Source organism: Falco rusticolus, chromosome 1 (genome assembly GCF_015220075.1).
Source record: "Falco rusticolus isolate bFalRus1 chromosome 1, bFalRus1.pri, whole genome shotgun sequence".
Classification (NCBI taxonomy): Eukaryota; Metazoa; Chordata; class Aves; order Falconiformes; family Falconidae; genus Falco; species Falco rusticolus.
Genome location: NC_051187.1, coordinates 25,250,777 through 25,268,693, shown reverse-complemented (window position 1 = coordinate 25,268,693; position 17,917 = coordinate 25,250,777). Strand labels below are relative to the sequence as shown.

Genomic DNA, 17,917 nt, shown 5'->3' with positions numbered 1-17,917 from the left:
TCTGTCTCCTCCCGGGGAATGGGGCTGGGGTCAGCCCCTCACACGCCGTCTCTGCCGCCCCGTCCCCCGCACGCTGCCCCGCTCCAGCGTGGGGTCCCTGCCCCGGGAGCCAGCCCTGCGCCCCCTGCTCCCACGGGAGCCCTTCCCACGGGAGCGTCCCTCAGGAGCTGCCCCGGGGGGTCCCCAGCCCTGCCCCAGCCCTGCCCCAGCCCGGGCTCCTCTCCCCATGGGCCACGGGCCCTGCCAGGGGCTGCCCCAGCGCCGCTGCCCGCAGGTCACGGCCTCCGTGGGGCTGGCAGCCGGCTGGCATCGGCTCCGTCGGGCACGGGGGAAGCTTCTGGCAGCTCCTCGCAGAGGCCACCCCTGTAGCCCCCCCCTACCAAAACCTTGCCACGCAAGCCCCATACAAATGTCAACGGCCTCATAACTAGTAATGGCCTTAAACTAGTTCGTATGGTCCCGTCACAGCAGCCCTTGGAGCAGCAAAATGAACCTTGACAAAGACACCCTGCCTTCCCCTGCCCCACAGGCTGCCTGGGAAGCCTGCAAAGCTGCTGCTCAGGCTGTTACCTTCCAAACGCCCCCCCTGTCCCCTATTATAAATTTGCTGGAAAATCCCAAGGATTAAAAAAAAAAAAAGAGCAGGAACTCCCAAATCCACAAGTGCTTACACCAACCACCTGGGTATGCCCTTGCTGACTCAGCATGAGTTTACGTGTTCTTCAGCACTGCTGCTCCTCTGCCAAACCTATTTCTGCTTCCACTGGGGACCTGCATATCAAAAACTTTATAATGAAGAACAGTGCAAGGCAAGCAGTAACACCAACCTGCAAAAAAATCACCCATGCTACTCAATTCTCAGGCAGTAAAAAAGTCACCAGCAGTTAGCTTGAAACTAGGACAGCTGCAGCATTTAAAATACCTACTACAAATGAGAACTACTTAGGCACATCATAATTAGTAAATGGCAAATATTAGGAGTTATGGGAAAAGAGATCGTTAAAACAGATTCTAATAGCCCAGTATTTCATACATTCAGATGTGAAAATCCAGTCAGCATACACTTTGAGCATTAAGCCTACATTAAGAAACAAACTGCTTCATTTCTGGAGTTGTAAAAACAAAGGTTAAATATCTGCTTCAGCACAAAACCCATAATTTTTCCACAGTGACTGTATTGTTTTGCTTTACACAGCTAATAATACCTGCCCTGGCTTTATACCCACACATCTTCTGAATGCTCTACAAGGCTAACACTTTAATCATCAAACGAGCAAAAATATCCCAAGAACCACATTTGGCATTAAGATTTCTGGAAGTAACCTATCTTTCTAGTTATATTTCATTTATATAAAATATCAAGTTGAAAATAACACTTTTCTTGCCTGCTTGTAACAAAAACATCAAGCAACTGTGCTGCATTCAAACATCCCTGCAGCAAAACAAAGATGCTCCCAGGACCTCTGCTCCCTGGGGCCGCTACTCCCTGCCTGGACAGCTTGTCCCATGCCTCTTCTCCCCACGGATTCTCATGTTGCCCACCCATGTCAGCCTCCTCATCTCCCTCCTTCTCCTCTCCTGTGGTTTCTCAGCCCCATTTTTTCAGAGCTGCCAGTTCAGTCCCTCCACTCCTTTTCCCATTTGTACCAGCTTTTGTCCCTCCATGGGGACAATGGTACACGTTTTCCTCATACATCATTTCCAAAAACATCCGGACCGGTTTGCTGAGATTGAAGACAAACATGATCGTGACAATACCTGACCACCTTAGCCTAATTGGAAAAATTATAAACAAATTAAAGCAGTTTCCCATGATGGAAAAGGCTGGGCAGGGTCATAAAAAGATGCTACCCAAAGGTGTCTACACCCAGGTCTGCAGCTTTGGAATGAGTTACTTTCCATGGATATACAACTCCAGTAACTGTAATTGGAGCTGGATATTTCTGGATACGCAGTTCCAGTAATTCTCATCAGAGCTTACCATTCAAGGGAATTCCAGGATTTTCCAAACAGCTGCATAAAGAGTATAAATTATGCTGGATGCTTCAAATCAGGATGTGACATCAAAGTTTTACTCCTTTCCATTCAGTGCCTCTTTCCACAGCGCAGCCTGTCAGGCCATTCTAATTTGCAAGGTCTGATATTGTTCGACAGGATCAAACAGGCGGCATCAGTAAGGAGGAAAATTTGTGGAAGGAACAGAGCATTAGTTAGTATTTGGAAGTTGAGCAACTTCCTAAGAAAAGACTGATAAAAGCGAAAAATCCCATTTTACTGTCTAACCCCTTTTATGTCTGTGCAGAACAGCTATTAAAGTCCCCCAGAAAGTCACTTATTGACTCAACGCTTGATCCAAAGACAACTGAAGTTAATATGACCTGACCCCAGTAACACCTTCCACGTAAGACACTGCAAAAGCTGTTAACTGCCTTTAGACACTCCTGATGGGCAGATTTCTAAATGAAAGCTGTCTGTATGCCCACAAATCATCTGCATGATCCAGCCGTCACCCTGCCCCTTCAGACACAAGCACCAAGCAAAGACCACCACGTTTGAACCGTCCCCCTTCACATCAGAGAAGGCAGCTCACCCACCCTGGGCCCACTCGGTCAATTATTCATTTATTTCCCCAGATAATGCAGGTTTGTCTCCAACCTCTACTTGCAGAGCTCAGAAACCAGTTCTGTCCCTTCGGGCATTGCACCGGGTCGATCAGTTTTATCCAAACAGCACCTGTCCCACCAAACTGCAACTGGTCCCCCCTCCTTCCCACAGCCGGGGTCCCCGTCTGGCCCTTCACCTTCACCACAGGTGCACGGCAGATATTTCCCTAACGTGGAACCAAATGTCGGAGCTGCCCTCCATAAATCCAGGGGCAGGTAAAGCTCCCGGAGGCAGAAACCCCGAGGAAGGGCAGGCAGGATGTGCCGCCTGCCCCCTCCCCAGCCCTCAGAGCCCACCGACCCTTCGGCTGCACCACCCCGCTCAGCGTGTTGCTGCTGGATGAAACCTTACCCCTGCCTTTGCTCCCCCCCGCTGCAGCCCTCCCTCCCTCCAGCTTCACCTGCACATCGCCCTGCTCTGCTATTTCATTTCCTTACGCATCTCCCCTTCAACCTAGTCGACGTATAATTAATACAGATTTAAACCAACGGAGAGTTTTTTAAATCCAAAAGCCGGAGATAATTAACACAACATTAGGTGTAATTCTCCCCCCATCTTCTGCCTCGTTCTGTTGCCTGATTTATCTCACTGGATGGTAAGTTCACTTAATTGAGGATCCATTCCAGCCATTTGTTATGGTAAGGAATAAGAGGCAGTCAAACACCTCTCACGCTTCTTCTGTTCCTACCTCTCTGACGCCAGTTCCAAGGATCTTCAAATCACCAAAACACATCTGCAACTTTTTCTCTGTTCTCATACCACGTCCCACTTATAAAGCTCTTCATCAGCACTTCTGTCCTTGAGACATTCGTTCAGTAATACATAAAGGAACCTGAATCCCTAACTCTTAGAATAATATTAGAAAAAATATAAGTGGGTTGTCCAGTATCACTCAGAACACTGGAGGCATAAACCGGGACGTAAACCTTTCCTCCTGGATGCCTGGTGCCCTTAATGGTGACACCAGTCCCTCATGATTACATCAATAACATCTTCAAGCAAACCGAAATTCCACATTATGGCATTTGGTCTACACTTAGCAAAGGACAAAGCACAACAGGGCCCCAGCCTTGACTACAGGTTTAGACAAGTGTAATGGTTATTACTATTATTGTCTTGTCAGTGCAAATATGAAAAACCGAAATAAAATCTACCAGAATAGGAGGTTTATGTTCGAAATTATTTAAAGCATTCAGTGTTCTAGCACACTTCACTAAAGGTGGTACACGCTAAAAACACATAAAGGTCAGCAAAAATTATTTTAAACTCAATAATGGAATATAAGCAAGCTTTAAAAATACCATAAAACGGCTTTTCAGTCTTCGCCAACGGCCCCTGCCCCCCCACCTTACTTTGCATTTTTAGAGTATGATAAAGCAATTGTTTTGGAAGAATTTGTAGTAATTTGGCACAAACACAAGTGCTCTCATGATTTAATTTAAAGCGTAATATAGGCAAAGACCCAGAAAGAAATTGTAATTGTTGCATTTTAAAATTAACCTTCCCGCTTCATCTTTATGTTCTGAGAACACACACAACCATGGCGAGCTGTTACACTGCCCAAAATACAAGAGCAAATGAAGATTAAATAAATTCTGACGACCACCAGGTAGAAGACCTTGCTTGACTCTCTCGTGCTCTCTGCACCTTGAGGAATCACCCGAAATAACTCAGCCGAGGCACTGCTGGTGTCTGGTAATCTACTGGGTTTTCTCCTGTCATGGTTTTCCGCTTTCTGTATCTCAGCAACACACAGACACGCCAAGGAAAAGCAATTTGGATTTCCATTGCCCACAAACACAGAAAGGCCCTACTCTTACGTAGAGGAGATGGAAGCAAAGAAAATCCTGTAACCCGTTTGGGTGCAGTGAGAGGATGCTCGGGTCCAAAGGCAGCAGAGCCCGAAGCCCAGCTCTCCTGCCTTCCCACCAGATTCCTGCCAGAGCCCAGAGAGGGGCTCGTGCTGGGCAGCCACTCTTTGAGCCACGGGCTGGCACACAAGCTCTTTCTGCTTGACGCCGAGGGGACCGAAGGGTAGAGGGACCGAGGATTCCCCTTCCTCCCTCCGCACCAAATGCCGATACATCACAGCGTTGGTTTTACTGCGCTAAAATTAAGTAATCGGGTGCAACAGGGCATGCCAGCTGTGCAGCAAGAAGGGGTGATTTACCACGTATGACAGCCCTGGCTTTTAAGAGATCCATCATTTTCCCTGTCAGCAGGAAGAACAGTGCTCTTGCACAACAGCCTAGGTTGGACAACCTAGGAAGATCCATATTTTTTAAAAGTCCATTTACCAAGAATTCTCCTATTATTCCCATATCACGGATCCTGTGAAGCTGTAGGTGTTCCCTGCTCAAAGAGGGAACAAGTGCTGTAATATGGCAGATAGCCTTTAGCATCGCTGTCTGTGGGTATCAGAGTGAATCACAGGGAGCGAATCCCTGGGAGGGCAGTATCATAGGAACTCATCACACAGCAAGAGGCATGCAAGCACAGATCATCAGGTTTTTAAAAAAGGAAAAGACAAACTGTGATTTTTATCCAACGCACTCCCGATTTTGGGGAATTGTCTTTCTTTTTCAGGTAACTTTGCATCTCCTCAGTGGCACAAGTATCAAAGCCCTAAGACTGCATCAGAACGAACCACGGTATGTAATTGCTCAATGACAGCACAGCCAGGCTCAGCACAGCACTCGCCTTGCACGTAATGCTTTACGTAGGGCTCCCATTGCATCGTTACCACATTATTTTTAGATAACCATCAGTGAATGTCAGAATGCGGGTCGATAGCTATTAGATTTATAGGCAGAAATAGCTATGCTTGTAGCAATAAGATGTAAAGCATTTGACAATTTCTTTAAGAAATTCAACCACAGGGACTGAGGGCTAGAAAATACGGTTGCCAGTACTCCCAAAACTGTTTAGGAAAAATAATATTGTACCCCTAGGATACATTACCGAAGCTGAACCGCTGTTGTCAACCCTCAGTACGGTCAATACTACGCACATTCAGTTTGAACAGCCCTTTACAGACTTCAGTAATGACACCTTACCAAAAAAATGTCTCCCTTTTACATTTAATATTTCAACATGCAAAACGTCCTCACCTACCCCAGGATTCAGGCGTATCTGTAGGAGCTGGGAACTGGCAGTCTGCCAGCCCACCGTAACATCTGGACCAGATTGTTCAGTTTTAGATAAAGATTAGTGGCATAAATCATGAAACTAGTAAAACCTTTTTAATTACCTGAGAAAGGTTGATTTCTATTTTCTTTTCTGCTATGCCTTATTAACAGGTAAGTTTGCTCACAGGTTGCGTACAGCATATTTTTAGTAGAAATGCACGTGCTTTCTGCCAGAAGAGAAGTACCAAGGGAAGATGGTGGCCAAGAGCAGACCAGACAGACTCCCCAAAATCCAAGCCCACTGACAGCATATGCCTCAAGCTAACTTTGTCTGTCTGTCCTCCCTGATCAAAGCAGAAGATCTCCAAGACAGCAAAGCACGGGACACTGTTGTCTCAGCAGTGCCTGCTGCCAGCCGAAAGGCCTCGGGGTATCCGAGATGCTGTGCAAACCCAGCAGATGTGACACTCCACTGAAGGCTGAGTCGTGCCCTTCTGGAGTGGCAGCTGGAAGCCAGGCAGGATGCCTTCTGGCACTGAAATGTCACTAAATGTCCACGTTTTGCCAAATACATCCGTTTCCAAATGTCTCTTACTGGAGACACAATAGCACACTGGTGATTCAGACTGAGGCTTGGAAATAATACTGTAATTCACATAAGTAAAGCACCTATCTTTCAAATTTTTGTATCCTTAGAAAAAAATTCCTAAAAGCTGCCTACCTAATCTGGCAGCGTAAATTTACCTTTGTAAATTTTACCTTCGAGGTAAGGTTCTGTTTCTCTGTTAGGCAAACCTGAATCAATAGGCAAGAATAACATTCCTATGTTGTCACTATTTTCTGGTCATTGCTGTTGCGTCTCATGAACCCTGTGTTGTCTCTGCATGGTAAATGTGTTAGAGGCTTATTACTCATTCATTGCCAATGACAGTGAATATTCAGATGATGAAGCCAAATAACTACCAAAACCAAAAATTATCTATCAGTTCCTAGTCAGCCTGGTTGTAAACTAAATGTCATGTTAATGCCTAAGCTTCCAGATACTTCCTAAATCGCTATCTGAAGCCTCATCTTTGGATTCTATTATTTCTCTAAGAAGTATTTCTTTTAGTCATCCTTTGACTGGTATCAGGCCTGATTTCCATGAACCTGATAAGAATAATTTACAGCCAGCAGCTCTTGGGCGTCTCGAGCCTGTGCAGACCATGCAGGCTACGCACTTAGTAACTTTAGGCTGGGAACTTATAAAAGCATGTACTGAATCTCAATAACTTGTGTTATTCCTAATGGGGAATACGGTAAACAAATCTGTTAGGCATATAATAAATATTAAAGTTGCAATTTTATCAAGTTGCTATACAAGGCCATATAAAATAATAGTTTCTACTTCATAAATACCACAGCAGCAGGGTAGACAGGGAAACAGCATCTCAACCGATGGTTATGAGACGGGATCTAACACGGCAGTCACAGCCCCATAGCGTACCACTTTATCTCCAAATCATCATTTCTTGTATCAAAGGATTTCCCTCAGCAAGGCTGTGCTCATATAACGAGGTATTTTATTTCATTAACACATTTAAAGTTTGGGCCCTTCTGCCTACAAACAGCATTTCCCTGCTCTCAATTATTTACATTTAGTTGTTTATCTTAATCAGAGAATTTCTTAGCAATTTAGTTAATACATACCTGTTAAAATCTTAATATTACTAGTCTGTGGGTGTAACACTATTACATACTACTAAATGGCTGATAGAACAGCTTTTAATCTGCCTTATTTACATATATAATTTTTATACTCAGTAGTTAGCTAAGTTTGTAATGTACTTTGAGGATGATAAGTGCTACAGAAGATAAGCATTATCTTATCCTTACGGGAAGTAAATCCACATATCTCTAAAGTGTTTAAAGTTAATTAAGTGCCACTTTACAAGGGGGATAGCAAGACCGTGCAAAAGGCTGTGTTTCAGTATCGGCCTCAATGTCCATATGCAACCCTCACAAAGTTAATTTCCTAATTGGATAAGCAGAGGAGAGCATAATCTGTATGCAGGCGGCTGCTGACATGCACTTGTTCATATCTCAGCGTGTGCAAATAATTCCATGTGCACAAGCACAGATGCAAGTTCGTTTAAATAATGAGCACAGGCTGATGTAACTGCTGAGGAATTTGAGGTTCCTCTTCAACCTTTAACGTTCGTAAAGCTGCAGTTTACTCTGTGCACTGCCTTAGCAGGAGAGGAAAAGCCCTCTCTGCTCACCCATCTTCTGGCCAGCTTCACTTCTGCGGTTCTTCATCACTGCCCTCTCGTTTACAACAATTTGCAAAAAGCTTCTATTCTCCCTGATCTTATACATAAGCTGCTGTGAGTTTACAAAATAACATTTAAAAGAAGAGCTTAGGATGAGTCATCAGTGCCTTTTCACAGTGATTTCTGTCTTGATAATACTTAGCTTGAAGTAAAGAATTTTTATACTTTTTTTTTTTTTCCCCACACAATTCAGAAAGACACTGCACAGTTCCTTGCTCACTGGCTCCCAGGCAGCTGAGCGCCTGCGTGTCTCAGCCAACAAGCACCGGAGAGGGAGCTCACAGCCTTCATGCTGCTTGGAGGCTTCAACCCAAGACCCCCCCTCTGCTGCACGTGCCCCTGCAGGGGTTGGCCCCAGCACATCCTTAGATCATCGGTGACCAGCAGAAAACTGATCTGCTTATGTTGGTTCAAGATGCTCAGCTATGGTAGATATGGAAGATGGCTTCCCCACATGCAAACCAAGGGTTTATTTAGAGTGCTTCCCCTCCTGCGCATCTTATTCTCAAACTGGTAGTGCTATTTAATAAATAAATCATTTATATATTGACTTCAAGAGCTTCTGGTGAACAAGGTTTAGAAGAGGGGACTGCCCAGTTCTGGGCGGGATCAGACTGCGAAGGATGGGGACAAAAACCAACACACAAAGTCAGATCCAGGCTCTTTCCTCCCACCTGGGATGAATACTCCACATCGGTGCAGCCCCAGCGCTCTGCACATAAGGAAACCTCCTTATGGACCCTGTACATCCCGCCAGCCTCTCAGTGCCTCAGCAGTGGATGTCCAGCTGCTCAACACTTCTCCTGTCGAGGGCTGGCACGCCAAGGGCCTGCACCAGCCTCATCCTCTCTCCTTCTGCAGAGGGGGTGAACGCACACTGCACCACCATAAACGTTTCCTTTCCCCACACCCAGGGTGGGATCGAGCACACCTTCAAGAGGACCAAGGGAGGTGGAAGAGAGTAATGCAAGAGCCCAAGGAAGAAGAAACATAGCCAGACAAAAGCTGCCTGGGTAACTCCCCCAAGGCCATCGTTCATAGGAGGTGAGAGATGAGCAGCTTCTCACCATGCAATGGACATGGGACCCATCCCGTTGAGGTGAGTCTCATGGTGAGTTTTATATGCTGCTTCGTGACACAAGCTGCACCCTTCCTCAAGTCGTGTCACTCATCCTATATGTCACTTTTATGTGAAAAAGTTGGCCCACCTTTGCTGTGTCAGGATACTACAAAGCACAATTTCAAATTTCTCATGGTCATTAACGGGTTTCCACATTAGCCCCAGAGGAAGAGGATTAGGTTAATTGAAGAGTTTGTCCAGCACTCTCCAGGAAGCACACGACAGCCGGCAGCCGCAAAAGCTGAATGCTCTCTTCTGGGTCTCTATTCATTCCAGCTCCTCACTAGCTAACTAGTTTGTCATATAAGCACAGAAACCCTCTCTTTGTAAACATAGAACCAAACTGAAAAGTTCATTTGTGTGTATCTCCCCGAAGCTGGAGATAATCTGGACCACAAGTTTTGCTTATGTAAATGTCAGCACACAAAAAATTAGGTTTGGATCAAAAAGACAAGTTGCAGTTAATACCCAAAGTAAAATACACACGTTCCTTCCCGACCTTCATTTGCTTTCTCTGAACATCTGCTGAACAAGAAAATTCCATCCATAAAAGCGACTACAGAAATTAAAAATCCTTTGAATTCTAAGATAAGTGCATTCACATACAAAACTCTTCATTCCAAAGGGCACCTTTATACTTCTTTGTGACCATGGGAGCCATCCAGTTGCAAAGAGCAACAGCAGAGCAAAAAGCAAAACCCACAAGACCTGTGCAATGAACTAAGGAGCAATAATAAACTTTCAGAAAGAACAAAGCACACATACAGTTCTCAAAGACACCTTATGAATTACAACGAGGAGAAAACTAAGCAAGGCTACCGTCTGCTGCGATGACTCCCCGATCCCATGCAGCACCCAAGGCACCCTTCCACACACTGTCTGAAACAAGTCTCCCACAGCTGACAATGTGGCTTTGTGCAACTGCAACCCCAGCTAAGAGTGGCTGGAAAACACTGCAAGACCAGCAAGATGCATCACCTGGAAAGCGAGGAGTCATTGCAGGAGGCAGACTGGACCACGTTTAGGACAGTGGAGAAGTAAGAGGGAGCACTGGTGTTATTTCCAGAATGGCACTGCAGAGAAATATCATTCAAAAGGAACAACTGTGTAAAATTGTTCTTTTACCAGACTCAAGGCAGTGTTGTTTAGCTTATTTTCATGGCCAACATTTACAGAAATAAATATACATACATAAAAAATAAGGTTTGCCATACCACAGCGAGCTGTTATTTCCAATATGCTTTACACTACATGATTCAAAAAACAAAACCACAGCAATGGTATGATCAGATTGCTCATTTGATCTTTACAGAATGGAGCTTTTTTAAGAGATTCAGTTTTTTAAAGATGGCTTCAACTCCCACTGAAATCCAGCCAAGTCCCATAATACAGAAAGAAATCCACAGCTGACTGCACCCAAACTGTGGTTTAGTTTCTCTCTTTGGCCAAACGCTTCCCAATGCTCCCTGAAGTGCAGCCTTCCCACATGCTACACGGTGGGGTACTATATTCTGTGATTTTGTAGGTGCTAAACCACAGGTCAGATTTAAAACAAAACAGGACCTTATGCAACAGAAAGGGAATTCTCTTGGTGGATGCATTCTGCAGGGAGCTTGTCTAAGAGCATATGGTGGGTTTTGTTAGGCACTTCTCACCAGCATTCAACTTCCCTACCCTGAAAGAAAAGAAAAGAAAAAAAAAAAAAAAAAAAGAGCTCGTATTTGCATGCTTCAAGCGGGCACCAGGAATTCAGCTTTAGGTAGTCTTTAAGTGCCCAGAATGAATGCTGATTCCGGCACAGAAAGCTCCTGGCAGGGAAGCTGGTCCAGCTGCCTCCGCATCCTCAGCCCTATGGGCTGTCTCAGCACACTTTGCTGTTTCCTCTGAGTGCCAGTGGGTGGTGACGGGGGTTCACCCGGCCCCCCACATCTTGCTTAAACCCATGCCTTCCTGAAGCGCACAACACACAGGTGTCACCCAGAGAACAGACCGTGTCGTACTTTTCTGAAAAACACATGCACCAAATATATACTTGACCCAAAGTTACATAAGCGCGATGCCAGAGCTATTTTTTAGCCAGACTCATCAGCACTGCTATAAATCACGCCAGTATGCAAGGGCCAGACAACACGTCACATCTACATGCTCAGCTTTCTGCCACCCTAAGAAAACGTTTGTGCTATGGGCAACATACCCATCACCTCTGCCTCCCCTGGTCTTCAGGTGCACGACTGCTCTTCAGCACTGAGCAGGCTCCTGTACTACACCACTAACACTTCCCTGAGTGCCCGCAGCAGCCTACAGACAGACACACACTCAGAGCCGTCCCTGTGCTCACGGCTTCTCTTACAAGCACCAGCCACCTCCAAAAGCAGCCCCCAGAGCTTGCTGGAGCAGGGAGCCCACATTAATCCCCACAGAAAAGGGTAGTAACTTGCAATTTCATCTCTCCCTCTGTGGGAACAGTAGGCAGCAGCATGATTACTTGCCCAATCCCAAGGTCCTAGCATAAAGTCTCCTGTCTTGAACTGCAGCTATTACCCCTTTTTAAATAAGTGCCCTAAATCCTCCTGGGAACTTCTGCCCCAGCAGTATCCAGAAGCAGCCAGTTTCACAGTTTGATTGTAAATAACATCCAGCTTTCTACCTTATCCCTTTATATTCTTTAGTTTCACCTTGTTTGTCACCCAACAGTGCTGCTTCAACATCTCGTGGTGCGAGGCGCTTTCACAGGCAGGACAGGTTTTTCATGCCAGCGTATAAAGTAGCAATATAAATAACACTTTCCGACTCAGCTGAGCCCTTCTCCTTCCGTACCCTATCCTTCTCCAAAGCGCACACACACCGACCGAGAGGACGACTATGCACCAGGAAGGGCATGTTACATTCCTGCACCTGTCTCACATCCTCGGTGCAGAAGGATAATCAGCAATAGCTCTGATTCAGTACGGAGACCCAGCGCACACCAGCTCTCAGTTCGACACGGCACAGAGTCGTGCATCAGCTTCATATTCAAAACTCAGAGAGGGAATCGCACTGACATTGCCAAAAACATTAACTCTGCTAATTCCAATACACAAAAACTTGCAGTCATTAAAGCTACGGAGATTGGAAGCAATAAACGGGACTCTTAATTGAGATTACATTCCCAGTTGTGAATCTATGGGGAACAATTTTAAAAAAATTAGCTTCCACAGTCAGTGTTTTAATTAGATACCTCACCTAGATTTCTAGCATCTTCACAACATGTTTCTCTATCCCATACGGCATCTTTAAAACTCCCTTTCTGCAGCTCAGAACTACTGAACCTGGTGAGATTTTAATAGAAATCCCTTCGTTATGCTATAAAGAGAAGCATTACTTGAGATTTTAATTAGCAGCTGTCAATGCTCAGCCATAGGAAATACTGAATAGTTTGCTCAACTCATATCAGAGAAAGCACATTTTGCTCTCTGACCTTCTGCACTCAAATGATGCACCGTACTTCAGCCGCTGAAAAACTCCCTTCCAAAAAAACCAACTCTGGAGTAGTAAAAGCCATTGCCTCAGCCAGCACCCTCCGCGTTTGATGCGGAAATCACGACGCTGTCGCTGCCTGCCCGCTACCACCAACCCGAACGGCAGCGTTATGTTAGCACGGCTTCCTCCAGCCTGTGCGAGGCACGCTGAGCGCTGAACACAAGCAGAACTTGGAAATCACGATTCAGTCCACCGAGCCTCCGCCTGCTCGGTAACGCAGGGGGCAAGGCCAGGTTGTAGGGTGCAAACTCGGCGTTTGCCACCGTTGCGCACCGTGCCGGACCCCGACGCGTTAGGAGCAGGGGGACGACTCCTACCGTTCAGCTGCCTGTAGACGATGTCCTCCAGGAGGGAGAGTCTCTTCAACACCGCATCCTGGATGGAGCTGATGCCGCGGGCTGTCAGGTTGACCACTTCTGCCCTGGGATGGATGTCATGGAAGGAGTCGCCGCTCTTGGCCGTGATGGGTCTGCACTTGGCCAGGAAGAGGACGAAGCCAGCCACCGCGATCAAGTTTAACACCAGCAGGACTTTGACTCTCCTCAAAGAAGCCATCAAACTTCCCGGGGGGCTCCGCCGGCCGCCGCGCTGCCTGCAGGGGCTAGGGGGGGGCGGGCCGCGGCGCGCACATCCCACGCCGCCGCAGCGCGGGGGGCTGCGCGCCCCGGCCCGGCCCCGGGCTCGACGCGGGGGTGAGGGGGGGGGGGGGGCTGGGGGCGCCGCCGAGGACCGGCACCGCTGGCCGAGCCGCCGCCGAGCCCGCCCGGGGCTACGGCCCCGCAGAGCTCGCGCCGCCGGGGCCGCCCGCCCCGCCCCGCCCGCCGCCGCGCTGCCGCCGCCGCAACTTCATGCCCCGCGCAGGGCACCCGCGCCGGGGCTCCGGGGCGGCCGCGGGGCCGGGGAGCGCTGCGGGGCCGGCAGCCCTGCGGCACCGGCACCGGCGCGCCTGCCTCCGCCGCCGCCTCCGCCTGCCTGCGCCGCGGGGCGCGGGGCCGCTGCTGCGCTGCGCGGACGGGGCATGCCCCGCCGGCCGCCGCCCCGCCCCGCCCGGAGCCGCCGCCGCCGCCTCGCCGCTCCGCGGCGGGGCGGGGGGAACGCGGGGGGCGGGCGCCGGCCGCCCCTCCCGGCGCACGGGGAAGCGGAGGGGGAGGCTCACGGCGGCGGATCCGCCCCCGGCCCGCCGCGGGCTGCAGGGCCGGCAGGCTGCGGCAGGCACCGCTCCGCTCCGCGCACCGACCGCGCCTGCGGAGAGCGGCGCCGCCGCCGCCCGGCTGCCGGTAAATCCCGGGCTGGAGGCCGGGGCACCGCGCGGTGGAGCGGGGCCCGGAGGCGCCCGACGGCGGCAGCCGGCACCGAGCGGCGAGAACGGGCAGCCCCCCACCCCACCCCCCCGCCGGCGCCGGGACGGGCGGGGGACGCTCGGCTGCGCGGAAAGTTTGAGCCGTCCGGCTGCCCCCCGCGGGCTGTTCCCCCCCGGGCTGTGTCCCTCCCCCGGGCTGTGACACCCGCCCCCGGCCGGGAGCGCTGTCCCCCAGCAGCAGCACCGAGCCCCGGAGAAACCGGCCTGCTCCGCACCGCCCCCGCACCCTGACCGTGCGAGGGGACGGCTCCGGGCTGGCGCCCGGGCGGCCAGCAAGGGTCTCCTGCATTTCTATGCTTCAAACACGAAAACAGGGTAGTGCTGAACACTGTCATCCCGCGTCCCCAAGGCACACCAGCACCCGGCGTCCCCAACACACACCATCACCCAGTGTCCCCAACGCAGATCTCCAACGCACACCAGCACCCGGCATCCCCAACACAGGCTCTAACCCCAGCGTGCCAGGTATCCCCAACCAAGAGCTCGGCCACCACCGCGCAGCCACAGTAACCCCAGTACCCAGAGCTGTGTCCCGCCGTCACAGCCAGCCCGGCCTTTCCCAAAGGTGACATGGATGTGGATTAGAAATTCAAACAACGTTGAGTCACTGTGTCCTACAAGGCAACTTTTCAAGATGTCAGAATATCCCCTTCTCACCTTCAAGGCATAATTTAAAAAAGAAAAAAAAAAGAAATCAATGCCATGGAAACAAACCTTAAATTGCTTTAAAGGATTTGGAGTTTTAATTTAGTATTAGCTGCACATGAAATCTTCTGTTGTTTCTGCATTCAGACCCAGGACCCTGCTATGAACCTGAAAATGACAGACAGGCACATAACTCATAGTCAGAGTCTAAAAGAACATGGTCAGTCCACGCCGACGTTTATTATCCAGCTAAAAGGGTAAAGATGCGAGTAATTTTGGTGACATGAGGCTAGAATAACCTTACAAACTCCTAAAAATCGTGAGAGCTTTTTGTTGGCACTGAGGGGAAGCTTATCATGAGTTTTGGGGGTTCTGCTGGGGTGTCTTAGCAAGTGGATAAACAGAGGAGTTTTGTTTCCAGAGCTGTCAACTGACACATTTTTCTATATAAAAAAGCACTTTTTATTAAAAAACAAAAACAAAACAAACAAAAAAACCCAACAAAAAGACCCCAAACAAATAAACAAAAAACAACACAGCTTTGCAGAGCTGTTTGCCAAAAAGGGAAGCCACATGGCCTCGGACTCTCAGGAGCAGAAATCTCTGTGCAAACAGAAAAACTACCTGCTGCTTATTTTAAAACGGTCTCAAATAAAGAAGACCCATTCCTCCCGCAAGTCCTTCCTCCCGCAACGCTCCCACCGAAGTTAGCGTTGTTGCCTTGCACAGAAACAGCAAGATCTATTTTAATTACAAAACAGTGGTTGGAAAAAGCTAAATTTAAATAAGTTTGGCACATGGCTACTACATATAACCCTAATGCAAAAATAAAATAAAATTGTAGCCTCTTTAAAAAAAAACCTCACAGTTTGAATCAGCTCCTCGCTGAAGGACAAGGAGAGTATTTCTGCCCCCTTCTACCCAAGAAGAAAGGACCAGGATTAAGTCCCTCAAGAAAGCAGTGAGGGAGGGAGGAAGCAACAACTTGCACTGCCTCTGCGTTGGTGTGTATAGTTAGAGGACACCCGGCTGCTGCAGGTACGTGGTCCCGATGAGGACAACATGCCAGGGCCAAACAAACATCCAAAAACCTGTAGGAAAAAAAATGCCCTATATGGAAATTAGCACGAGGACTGAAAATTAAGAATACAGATGCTTTCCGCAGCCAACCATACAGCCCCCCTGCCCTGTCCAGGAGGATTCACTTCAAAAACTTTCCCAGGTAGCTGGTGTTGTTGCTGCCTTTCTTTATACGAAGGGTTGAACTAAGCAGTACAGGCTCTGAAGCTTTGCTAGCTGACACAAACAGCCATCACCTGAGAAATTCACCAAGCCACCTGCAAACCATCACAGAGCAGAAAGTTTTTTTTGCTGCTGGCCTCACCAGGAGGAGGAGCAGCTGGGCATGCTCTTTGCCTTTGCAAAACTCCTGATATGAATCAGCATTGGCTTTTTGGGGGTGGAGGGAAACCTTACAAAATACTGAGCCCCCACTCCTGAACCGGTTTGCCATGTTGCATGTTCCACAGGACTCCTTCCAGTGTGCTCCTTTTAGCAGCAGCAACAACCTTCTCTGAATTTCTTTTACTCAGAGAAAGATTTTAAAGTTTTGCTCAGTTGTCCTACAATCCCTTTTGGCCTGATGATCAAGCAAAACCCAAAGAATTAGCACCAATCATTATGTGCCCTTTTAGCATGTCCTGAGAGGCGACCACTAGCACACTCAGCATGAGACTTGCCCAACTCCATTGTATTCCCAAATCGCCTAACCCTACCCGCGTCACCGAGAGTTGCAGTGTCACCTACTAACAGATTACCTTGATACCTCCCCTGCGGTGACACAGGAGAAAGCAGCAAAGTTTAGATAACAAACACCAATGAGGACCAAACAGTCCACTGAGGATGGACACCATGGGGTGTAGCTGTAGGAGACCAGAAAAGGTTACACTTTGTGCCGTTACAAGTCTTCAGAACAGCCTCCCATGCGCTCCACAATCAGTATTTCATCTGAGCTTCACATCGCTGCGCAACTGAACAAACCTGAAATAACAAACACAAAAACGGCAGTTTGCTGTAAATGTGAAAAGTTTTGTCCAGACCCCACTCTGTAAATCAGGGTTTCAACAAGGACTAGCTCAACCCCCACTGGAGGGCTTGGGGTTTTGGGTGGGGTTTTTCCCCTCATTTTTTCCATTTTCATTACATTCTTACAAAAAAAGCATGAAATATTGTTACTAAATAGAGAAGAAGAGCTAAAGGGTACTTATCAGTATTGGGGGAAGAAGATCAGTTCGCATGTCTAATAGAAAAATTCTATTTTTGCCACATACAGTGGAGTTCTACGAACAGCACACACGCACTTTTCAAGTGCTAGCCAAAATAATTACTTCTCTCCTTCTGTGGGGGGAAAAAAAATCTCTAAATCATGAATATTCAATGGATTGATTAATGACACAGTAATCCTTTAGCTAAAATCTCTGCTCTTTAAAATATAATGAACACTAGCTGCCAGTTACAAGAAGAATTAAAAACACAAAAATAACTTGGTTTCTAGAAGTTCTCTCATCCTGATTGCTTTAGAAGTCTGCGACGATAGTACAACACCATGACGCATCAGGGGCAAACTCTCTTCACGTTCTGGTAGGTGGAAAACAGGCAGAAAAAAATGGTTTCTTGCTACTTGCTGCAGCCAGCGCTGCACTGCGTGTTGGCCAGGGCGAGCAGCAAAGGCGTCGTCCCTGCAGCTCCAGTTCTCCCACCTGCTCCCAGGGCTGGCAGCCAGCAAGGAGGGGGCTGCACCCACCCGGAGAACTCTAAACACCTACATTTCCAGCCTTGTAAACACCAACGTAAGAAAGTAGATGTTTGGGTTGTCTAAAATACATTAGCCTTTCTGTGACTTGGAATCCCTGTATGAAAACCGTGATCCGGAGAAAAAAACAAACCAAAAAACAAAAAACAACAAAACCCACAAACAAAAAAACCACCCAAGGGTTGAATTTAAAGCCATGAGCTGTTTCCTCAAAATCTGCAAGTTCTGCTGGAGTATTGTTAGTGCAGTTGGGTTTCTCCTTTGTTTTCAGGCTTTAGGTGGTGCTCAGGAGTTGCTAGGCTTCCCTTTTTCTCTCAGGCGCTCGAGAATTGCTGCCCTGAGACGGTCCTCCCACAT

General features: G+C 48.1%; 1 protein-coding gene across 1 annotated transcript in view; it reads right to left on the bottom strand.

The window, feature by feature from the left end:
• The window catches only part of GALNT17 (polypeptide N-acetylgalactosaminyltransferase 17), a 214,681-nt gene extending 201,170 nt beyond the window's left edge, over positions 1–13,511 (bottom strand). Inside the window, exon 1 of the mRNA XM_037375128.1 lies at positions 13,061–13,511. Coding sequence (XP_037231025.1) covers positions 13,061–13,298 — 238 coding nt within the window. The 5' untranslated portion in view covers positions 13,299–13,511. The remainder of the gene's footprint in view (positions 1–13,060) is intronic.
• Positions 13,512–17,917: the final 4,406 nt, after the last annotated feature.